Here is an 11,078-nt window from a genome sequence, read left to right as displayed (position 1 = left end):
ATTTACCGTGTAATCAACAAACACACACACACTAGTATGATTCAGTCGTAGAGCTATCAGTACCTTTTCTTCCACCCAAAATAGTCCCTTTCCAGCATTTCCATTTGACTGAGAGCTTTCTGCTTGGAGATGCTAAGTGTGGAGGATGAATGTGTGTGAGAATTTGTTCCTCTTTGCAGTGACGTCCCTGTTCCTGTGGCTGTGCTTAGAAAAGTATTTTAGGTAAGAGCCGAGAGACATGTATCATGTTACTTTCAACTTTATTCTTCTCTAATTCATCAATTTCATCTATGCACATACCATTCACCTGTCCTCCTCACTGTGCACTCTAGCGCCCTCAGTGTTCACTAACAGTATTAACAGGACACAACACATTCATCTTTATCTCTAAACTTTTTTTTTCCATCCTCAGAGTGTTGAAGAGGGAGGAGGAAGAGGAGCATAGAAAAGGAATTTCACACATGTAAAACTTCATTATTCTTCTCCTCACTCAGATCTTATTTGTACTTTCATTCACATACTCAGCCCTCTGTGAAATTTATATTTGGAGGTGGTCATGTGCATCATTTTTGTTTGGGGGTGGGGGGGGGGGGGCTGCAGACCTTCTCTGCTCTACAACCTGGATTTAAATCATGGCACTCAATGTGCACACACACACACACACCTGCGTATCTACTTACATCTATGTATACTCTCACTATACATATTACAAGAGTGAGAGTGAGAGAGATGGAGAGAGAGAGAGAGATACAGTAGTTCTCTGAGTTTCATCCTTAATTGGCCTACCCATGTGTATAGTGTGGTTAGATTACTCAAACTCATAGAGTGTGATGTGAAGGTACGATGATCCCATCTCACTTTCTCTTCCTGAAACATAGGATTTGAATAGCTGTTCATTTTACATGAATGCATTTAAGAGAAAATTGTTCCTCTAGTGACCTCTAAACAGTCAATCACTTGTCTTCCCTCTTGTGGGTGGGATAATTTTGTCTTACTAGGAGGAGTCTTGGCCTTTTTATGTCTTATTCACTACATTGTGTGTGTGTGTGTGTGTGTGTGTGTGTGTGTGTGTGTGTGTGTGTGTGTCATAGGTCAACAGGCAATCAGAAATGGGTAGTCTCCAGCTACCCAAGAGTGTAATATATGGTGTGTGTGTGTGTGGTGTGTGTGTGTGTGTGTGTGTGTGTGTGTGTGTGTCTGTCTGTCTATCTGTCTGTCTGTCTGTGTGTGTCTGTCTGTCTGTGTGTCTCTGTGTCTGTGTGTGTCTGTTTGTGACGCATGTGTGGGAATTGTACGTATTCATGCATGTATAGGATGTAAAGCCTAAAGCTCATGAGGGCTGATCCAGGAACAGCAGCTAAGCGCCGCTACACTCCAGAGCTGGCTGCTGCCACCCTGGGCAAGCTGTGTGGTATGGGACCTGTCACAATGAAAAATGGAGTCAGAGATCACTGGGCGCTCTGTAGCAAATCGCTTCACTCTCACCCTCCCAAATGCTCAGGCCTTCGAGAAAACAAGCTACACAAAACACCATCCCACTTCTTGAGTGTTTTAGTGCACAATGGAACTCAATGGATGAATAATGAATCTGAATTGAATGCGCACATCGCTTTTAATGAGTGCACAGAGGACGTCATGTCAATCTGAAGACATTCAGCAGTTTGAAGTTAGGCAACAGCATAAGGGTTTGCAAGTTAACTCAAATGTTTGTTGGATATGCGTTGCATGAGATGAAAATAAAAAATGCATCTATTAATTCTATCTGTTTTTAACTCCTTAATTTGTTTTGAGATTCAGGTATGCCAAGAGCCAGTATATCTAAGCTGAACAGGCTGTATTATGAAGCAAGTAAGCTGCAAAAAGTCCCTAAAAGATTCATTCATTAGAGAGTTTAATGATCGGTCAGGTAAAAGGATTGATTAAAGTTAATGGAATGTTATTTAGCTGTCAAAGGACTTGCTGGAAAGCTTGTTGAAAAAGAACCATTTCTGAGAATATCCTGTCAGGCAGTAGAGTCGGTTCAGATACTACCTCAGTCACTGCAGACACCACCGAGTTCATTAGAGTCTAGCTGGAGGCTACGGTAGACACAGACAGACACTAAATTGAAATGACTGCATATATGATTATGCATTTAGCGTATACAGTATGTTTGAGTTTGCACCCTGACTGTAATCTGATTTAGGGCTTACCTATATTTTTATCAGCTTCAATGACATCTTCAGATCTCTCCAGATTCAAACATGGGGCAATCTCATTGTACTTCCTTGGTAACTGAGGAATACAGCACTGTACTGTTATATGAGGCTATTAATTGACAAATAAAACTTCATAACTATGCAGTGGCAGTTCTATACATCAGACATCAACAAATGTAAACAAGAAATACAATGTTATGTTAAAAACTGCACTCTACCTTCAAAGTAGGCCATAGAACTTTTGGCATCCTAAAGGGACAGCTTCCCAACGGTTTAAGGCCTTCCCGCATCCCCTGGAGTTTGCTGGTAAATGTGCCAGTGGCAGGAGCTGGAAACCATGACACATGACAACATAATTCTTCAGTTTATTTTGTAATGTAAAAGTGGTTAAGTTAGGTTAATGAGAATACCGTATGAACTGGTTCAAGAAAGGTGGGGGAGGATTGGGATTGGGATTGGTGGGGCACCAACAAGGAGCACCCAAGAGCAACAGGGGCAAGGAAAAACTCCCTTACCAAGGAAGAAACCTTGGGCAGATCCATGGCTCAAGGGGCTAACCCAACTGCCAGGGGTCTTGGTGTGTGTGTTGGGGGGATGACAAGGGAGATGGGATAGTGTGCTGTGTATGTGGGGAGAGGGCAGGGTGCAATATGTGTGTTGGAGAAGCTTCCTCTTGAGACTTGTGCTGTGTATTGGGGGGGGGGGGGGGCAGTGTGCTGTAAGTATGTTGGGGGATGTGTGTTGGAGAAGTTTCCTGATGAAATAATGTGCTGTGTATGTAGGGGAGAGGGGGGGGGCAGTGTACTGCAAGTACGGTGAAGGGACTTACTATTGCAAGCAGAGTACTGTATGTATGACGTATGTGAGTGATGACAGTCAGAGGCGGACAGAGTACACAGCTTCATTACTTGAGTAAAAGTACAGATACCCTTTGTTAAATTTTACTCAAGTACAAGTAAAAGTACAACAGTCAGATGTCTACTTAAGTAAAAGTACTGAAGTACTTGTTTTTAAAAGTACTTGAGTATCAAGAGTACAAGAGTAGCCTACATTTTCTAAATATTGCATTACTACTTCCACAGTGCTTACATTTATGTACAGAAATGTCCTACATGGAGTTATAAAAAATGTTAATACCTTGGAGAATGTAAAAGGAATTGAAAGTGAAATCAAGTCATTTTCATCTTTTTACCATGTTGCCAGGGATGGGCAGTATTTCTAATACATGTATTTAAAATATGTATTTCAAATACAAAATACTATTTTGTAATTGAAACACTTGAAGCGAAAACTATCATTAACTAAGCAGAAAATTGAAATAGTCTGGCCAGGTGGGGCCACAGGTTGGCACATTCCCGGGATGGACCTGCTGCGTCTTCATCCATTGTTTCGTCTATGGTTTCATCTCTTATCTAAATCTGACCATGGAGTTGACTTTGGCGGAAAGCTGAAGGTGATTGCTGATAGGCTGTCCCAATCAGTGGCGCCTGCACAATCCAATCACGTTTGAGAGGGAAACAACAAATTGAGGGTTTCCGATATTTTTCTTTTTTTCCTTTTTTTTTAGAAGAAGTAATGGGTACTCACGGTTATGAATAGAAATGTAGTGGAGTAAAGAGTACAATATTTGCCTCTCAAATGTACTTGAGTAAAGTCATGAGTACTCCCCAAATATGATACTCGAGTAAAGTACAGATCCCTCAAAATTGTACTCAAGTACTGTACTCAAGTAAATGTACTCCATTACTGTCCGGCTCTGATGACAGTGAAGATGTGTGTGTGGGCGGGAGGGGAGTGGATCAGTTACTGTGTGTGTGTGTGTAGTGTGTGTGTGGGTAGAGGATGTGTGTTGGAGAAGATCCTGAAGACAATGTGCTGTGTATGTAGGGAGGGGGGGGGGGGGAGGGCAGTGTGCAGCAAGTATGTAGAGGAGGCTTACTGTAGCAAGCAGTGTGCTGTATGTATGTGAGGTGATGACAGTGATGATGTAAGTGTGTGTGCTTTTTGTGTGTGTTGGGGGTCAAAGGTCAAATCTGTCAGTATCTGGTCATATCTTGTCAAATCTGTCAGTATCTGGTCATATCTTGATGTCATCTGGACGTAAGATGTATAGAATACAAAGACCGATGGAGCCATAGACTTACCAGTGTTTGAATCAGTTGTAACCACATCACTGTTCTGCTTCTTCTTCATAGAGGGTAGGTGTAATGCCCTTAATTGCTGAAATAATGAGAACAGCTTTATACATTATTTCTGAACAATAATAAAGAGCTATGTAACCAACATGTATTATATGTGCATCACAACAACTGACATAAAATGAGGCATGTTGAATTACCTCCATGTTGATTGGGATTTTTGGGAACTTTAATGGGGTCTGCAATCTGGAACTCAGCTGGAATCTTGAGGTTTGGAATGGGGTCTGGAATCTTGAACTCAGCTGGAATCTTCTGGCCTTGGTTCCATTCTCAGTTTTTACCTCAGGACCATTTCCAGTGGAAGGAGCTGCATGGATCTCCTTTGTCAGTAATTTTATCAGTGACGTGTCAAATGATGACTCCTGAGCCTCTACAGCCGACTTGAGTCCTTGGGAAGACCCATACTCCTGGACGAGGTTCTGGTACAAGTTCTGGTAAATTCGGAAAATCTTCATGTCCTCAGGGTAGCTCTGGCATTTGACCATTCCAGAGGCCAAGAAGAGCTCGGGTAGGATCTTGTCAATAAGCTCACGGGACATATCATGCACATTGTCATGGAGACCCTCCTGCTCAGCCCATTTAGCGTGGTGTGAGCTAATTGTTCTCCTCAGAAGTCGTATGACTAGCATGGAGATAAAGCAGGTGTAATCATTGTTGTTGGCCTCTTCTGTCTCAGGCAACTCGGAGGAAGGTGGTGAGATTGCAAGTCCAACACCCTTCACTACCAATGGCACTTCTTCATGCTTAATTTGCACTTGTTCACCATGAGTTTCAGGGGCACAAGGAGACAAGCTGTCCATAACAGCAGGCGGACTAGTGGCAAAACAAGAAGCCTCACTAGAATACATCACCTTATCTTCCTCTATGGCATACACAGTTTCAACAACTGCCATGTCAGAGACTGACAGAGAGGTTCTAGAGGATGACTCAGAAATCGGTGGTCTTGATTCATCCATCTGCTCTACCTTTGGTGGTTGCTGATGTTCTCTTGCAGACAACTGACTGAAGGTCTTTTTGTCATTATCACTTTCAACAGGTGATGTTGTACTTACATCTACAGATAGCCTCTCGATGACTTCTTTGGCCAGTACTTGGGTGAGAACATTGATGGTGCTTCTGAACAGCTTGGGTGATGACTTGGAGGCCTCCATGTCATGCTGTGTCAATTGCGACAGAGGGGAGTTGCATGAACTGCCGCTGGACACCAGGTCAAAAGCATGTCGCAAAACCCTGTCCTGATTCTCCCTTGATGTTAAAGGGAAGAAGCATGAAAGTATGAGACGCTTCACTGACTCTTCCACACAACTGTATATGAGGTCAAAGGGAGTCTCATGCTTTTCTTCCTCTCTGCATGGTACCACAGAGAGGAAGGAGTCTGAAGCACTCTTTCCAGCAGGCATGAACAAGATTGAGGGATCATAACTATTTCTGAGAATCTGATAGATTTGATGGGAAAGGTCATGGGTGTATTCTCTCACTGTTGTTTCAGAGAGGAACCTTCTAGATCTTACTCTTCTGTTTGAAAGGAGATTTTCCATTACTGTGGTTGTATTGACTTCACTGATAAAGTCTGCAGTTCTGTCCCTCTCCAGATGAGGTGGCCCAGAGATGTCTGATGTGCCCGTACTCTCGATTTCATCAATCATGGTGGAGAGAAGGTCATGAATCAGTTTGATTTGCTCTGAGTTTTCTGCCCCCTCGGTGTCAGGAAGCCCATCTTGGATGGAAGCAAGCACTTGACTGATGGCTTTCCTGGTGGATGCCTCTCTCTTGTCTTTGTAGACAAACGTATGCAAACATTTTGCTGCCCTTTTCTTGATGTTTGTGAAAATGTTGTTAGCGGTCAAGCACATCCTGTTGACCATGAGACGGGCGCTGATAGCTCCTGCATCGTCCCCCTTGGTGTGCTGCAAAGCTTTGGCAGCCAATTTGACCTCCAGAAGGTCCTTCATGGCCCCTGTAACATTCTCGACTATGTCACTGGCTGTTGATTGGGTGAGAGAGTAGAATCCTGAGCTGATGAGACATTCAACGGTCTCCTCAATGACCTCTCCAACTAAATCATAGGCAATGGACTGTGATTGAGAAACCGATGGGAGGAAACTGCGGACATCGATGCAATCTGAGTCACCTGTTGCATTACCACACAGCTCTGAATCCTCAAGTGATGAGTGGCTTATCACAGACTTAAGCAAGACTTCGTTCACTTGGCGAGATGCTTTTGCCTGAAATTCTGTGTTGGAAAGTTTCTCAATTAAAGAAACGGAGTCATGAAGATCTGCTGTTAACATGTCCAGGGATGTGACATCGGCAGAAGCAGACATGTTCTTGAGTTCAGATATCACATCATCCACAAATGTACTGGATTTGAGTGAAGCATAAGACTTTACACAAGCAGGGTTGGTTAAGTTTCCTTTAGATGATATTGCTGTTTTAACCAAACAGGAGAGCTGTCTGATAATTTCTTTTGTACTGTTGACAACCCTTTCATAACCAGAAGATGTCAATTCCTCTGCATGTTCCTCTTGTTCTGAAGAATAGTCTTGTTGAACTGATGCTGTTTTATTCTGATCGGATTCATACTGAGAATAGAACTGTTTAACTTTGTCATGCATACTTTTGTAAATACCTTTAACAGAGGTCATGATTGTTTTCTGGAAATGCTGAGTTGCTCCTTCAAGTTGTCCATTGGCTGTATATGAAAATGTTCCTCCACTCTTTAAAAGGTCACCATTCATCTGTGATTCTGGCGCAAGTGCCTCAATTGATGCAGCACAGAGCTTAATTTCAGACACAAAGTTCTGAGTGATATCGAAGGCTGCCAGATCAACATTCTTAGGTTCCTCAGGTAAACCAGATGCATCAGATTGTAGCTTCTGACTGCTGAAAGATGAAGAACTCTGGCTTCCAATGGACTTCAACAGCGTTTCACTCACGGTTTTTGAGGCCTCAGTCAAAAAATTCTCGCACATGAGCACCTGAAGGTTAGAAACACAGATCTCAGAGTATTTGCTGCTGACCCTGCTCACCTGTGAACTTTTCACAGAGAAATCCTGCTCTGACGATGCAAGTGAATTTGTGGATTCTTCAGAGGTGGAACCAGTGAAGTTCTCAAGCTGTTTCATGATGCCGTCAACAAACTCACGTGCCTCCATAGACACCTGTGAAGAGCTGCACTCCAAGTTGCTGGAACTTTCTTTATCCAAATCCTTGTCATTCAAGGTGTTCAGTATCTCCTTCACCACGTCCCTTGTGGCTGAGTCAACCTGAAGCTGATACAACTGATCAATGACTGATGCGTCCTCTGTACCAGCAAGTGAAGCACAGCTCTTTTTCAGTGATGGCTGGGAATAAAGCTCCATTAGTTTCATCTGCACTTTGTAGAACATCATATGGGCTGCAGCTATGGCCTTGCTTCTGTCATTACTGCGAGATGCTGCATAATGATTGTGGGTATCCTGAGTTGGTTTATTCCCATCCTCTGCATCAGTTGTACAGTGTGTGTACTGGGCAAGGTTTTTAATCTCCTTTATAAATGTCTCAAGTACAGCTGATGCAGCCTGATCTATAGAGCGACAAGATGGCGAGAGATGATTGCACTTTGCTACGCAATGACATTGCACGCTGGAAGCTACTCTGCTAGGCAGACAATTTAAGTTTTTCATGAGGACATCACTTACTGCCTTAGTTGCTTTTGCATGGAATTTGTCAGTGGACAGTTTTTGCAGATTTCGAGATCGAAGAAAATCCTCGCCATCAACCAACTGATCTTGAGTGAGTTTGGGAAGGCCGCTGCAAAGAGGACTCTCCAGAAATGCATTCTGGGATGCCAGCATGTTGACCCTCTCAGCCACAGCAGAGATAATCTCCCCCACCTGCTTCAGTTCCTCTCCATCCAAGCAGTTGTTCATGTGATCCGTGATGGCATTGATGATGGTTCTCGTTACCGATATCAGACCAGAGTTAGTGACGGAGTCTTTTTCAAGTGATGAAACCTGTGTCATTGATGAGGACCTGTCTGCAGATGTGCTATTGACCTGGGTAGACACAGCACGCACCAGGTCCTTTGCGGTCTTGATAGTTGATTCTTTTATGCTGAACTCAGGCGGTCTTCCTCCTTTCAGGATGTGCTGTTTGAGAGCCAAGTTAATGACCGAGTTCACGTGCCAAAACACCAGTCCAACAACGTCCCGCTCACACTGGTGACGGCAATCACGGAGATTCTGGCAAATGGAATCCTCAGTGATTCCAAACAACTCGCACAGAGTTGTCTGGTATTGAGTAATCTGGGACCTTCAATAATAATAATAATAATAAAAAAATAATAATAATAATAATAATACACATCCCTGCAAACTTGCAATCATGATCATGCAAACTAATTATCATTGTTAAGAAAAACTGAATCATATTATAAAGAGATTGAACATGTTTTACTGCTGGAAGTAAAGGGATAACTGCACTAATAATTGCCATTGTCTAAAGACACGAGTCACATTAACTGACAGTAAGCTATCTGATCTGCATAAAATAACTGTAAATAACTGACTGAAATATTAAATGCTAAATTAAAAGAACTATAATTTTAGCACATACCAGTGTGAAGGTTTACTTGGTTTAGCCATTCCTGACGGAATCAGAGACCTCACAGGCATGCCCAGCATCTTGCTGAGAGCCGGAAGGAGGTGTTGACTGGTTGTCTGGGTTACTGCCTTGACTATGTTTGAACACATATGTCCAAGTTCAGGCATGGCTTTCTGTGTAAACAAAACCAGGGACCAGCATCATAGCCATCATATTGGGAGAAGAGCATGGCACATATATGGCACAGAATAGAATAGAATAGAATAGAACAGAACAGAGTAGAATGTGATAGAATAGAATAGAATAGAATAGAACAGAATAGAATAGAACAGAATAAACTATTTATCAAACACAGAAATCAGTTGTTACATGCCTTGATGTTGCAGTGCATGGCATGATTGTGTTGTACAGTGTGTATGTTCACAGATAAAGAAAGCAAACTCACAGGTTCACACAGTGTCTTGTGGACAACTTTCCATTGCCTGTAAAATAAGAAAAGCCCTTTAGAAATGTCTCATCAACAGCGGCAGACAACTGAACAGTAACTGCACTTTCAAAGCACTTCCTCTTCAAAGCTCTTACTCTTCTGACATGTTTTCCACAAGGTGGTGGATCACGGGGGAGACGTTCATTTTGTCCAGGTCTGGCCAGCCACTGGAGGCTTCATTAGTAGCCCATCTGGTGGCAGATGCAGTTCCAGACCTGTCTAGTGTTGCCACTGAGGGATACATTTAAGTTGAGATTTTGTCTAAATGCAACGTATAAGTCATTTGCACCAAACAAAGAACAGTGGAGTAAACAACAAAGAAAGGCCAGATTTACACAAACCTGTGTGGTGACCACTTTTCTCCATGATGTCATCCTCTATAGATCACAATCAGAGTCATGAAAATCATATTAAATACATAATAATTTCTAATTTTTGCCTTTATATATATATGGATCATGAAAACCGTATAGACAATTATTTGTTGTCATTATGTTGTAGGTTAGTAAACATTTCAGTTGTACTCCTGGGACACCATACACTATAGTTAGTAGACAGCATTGTCAGAAGAATAAAGTAGGCTACACCCATGCAATGCAGTCACCTGAACCAATCAGTGCATTTTCTTATTGGTTAAGGCAAAAAAGTACATCCAACACTTATATTGCCAAAACAATTACATATCCCATTATTTATTAGATGACCAATCGATTTTTAACAAACTCATATGTTATTATGAAAGCTGAGGCCACCATCTAAGAGTAGGCTACACTGGCAGCACTTTCATGATCGTTTTATCACTAGGTAATCCCTTTATTTCAAATTTGAGGAATTCATATTTTTTTAGTCTACCTTGCAGGATTTTGGCTATATTTTATTGCACACTCGAACTCTAAACCAATCTGCCATACCAGCCATGCGCAATAGGCAAATCTAGCATTATTGTCTTAGGCTTAGCTAACAGAAATCGCCAATTATACCAAAAGCCAAGGCCTATAACGAACGGCTATGGCCATAGCATATCATATCAGAAATAGGCTAGCCTAGTCTTTTCTCCCCATAGATATACATTTGTTTTACCTACCTAGTCTCCCCCTGGCATCTCGGAATAATGTATGGCAACCAAGCTCAATTACTTTACAACGACTGCGACGTCACAATGACTTATAGAACGCACAAGATTCTAGGGCACATTCATGGCATGCGTTCTGTGATCATCGAATGTAACTTCCAGCTCTGGATGGACCTACTTTGAGTGCTTGACTGGACGCTGGATGTCTATCAAATGGCGAAAAATAATTCAACTGTGTTAGCGATCATAAACTTTATGCATCATAGTAATGTATTCCTTGTTCATTAGGCTAAAACTAGCACATGCTAACATATCCCCAAAGCAAAGCATTCATGTTTGAACAGTCATTGTGTCTGGAATATGTATTAATGAGATGAACAATGCTGTAAGTGCAGGGAACCCATCATGAGTATGGAGAGGTGTGTCTTGGACAGAATGGACACCAGGCACCACTGTGAGCCTTTTGGAGGTAGATCTATTGTGGGCCTAATTCAACAAAACACAATGAAGGAAGGTGCCTGCTTCATTACCCCAGTGAA

At 42.2% G+C, this 11,078-nt stretch overlaps 1 protein-coding gene across 1 annotated transcript; it reads right to left on the bottom strand.

The window, feature by feature from the left end:
* Positions 1 to 1,874: 1,874 nt before the first annotated feature.
* LOC121697476 lies at positions 1,875 to 10,621 on the bottom strand. Its single transcript, XM_042079008.1, has 10 exons — positions 10,552 to 10,621; positions 9,809 to 9,844; positions 9,563 to 9,698; positions 9,426 to 9,462; positions 8,993 to 9,153; positions 4,537 to 8,689; positions 4,343 to 4,418; positions 2,417 to 2,526; positions 2,193 to 2,274; positions 1,875 to 2,078 (listed from the first exon to the last, which is right to left on the bottom strand). The coding sequence occupies exons 2-10, from the start codon at positions 9,831 to 9,833 to the stop codon at positions 2,068 to 2,070; spliced, it is 4,791 nt and encodes a 1,596-aa protein (XP_041934942.1). The 5' UTR covers positions 9,834 to 9,844; positions 10,552 to 10,621; the 3' UTR covers positions 1,875 to 2,067.
* Positions 10,622 to 11,078: the final 457 nt, after the last annotated feature.

Source organism: Alosa sapidissima, chromosome 22 (assembly GCF_018492685.1).
Source record: "Alosa sapidissima isolate fAloSap1 chromosome 22, fAloSap1.pri, whole genome shotgun sequence".
NCBI lineage: Eukaryota > Metazoa > Chordata > Actinopteri > Clupeiformes > Clupeidae > Alosa > Alosa sapidissima.
The sequence above is the reverse complement of the archived record's forward strand: the minus strand, read 5'-3'. Positions and strand labels throughout refer to the sequence as shown.

Coding starts and splice junctions, on each gene's coding strand:
- LOC121697476 (XM_042079008.1), bottom strand. CDS start 9,833: ATGGAGAAAAGTGGTCACCACACAG. Junction 8,690..8,992: donor CCAAGTAAACCTTCACACTG/GTATGTGCTAAA, acceptor TTATTATTGAAG/GTCCCAGATTACTCAATACC. Junction 2,275..2,416: donor TTCTATGGCCTACTTTGAAG/GTAGAGTGCAGT, acceptor TGTATTCCTCAG/TTACCAAGGAAGTACAATGA.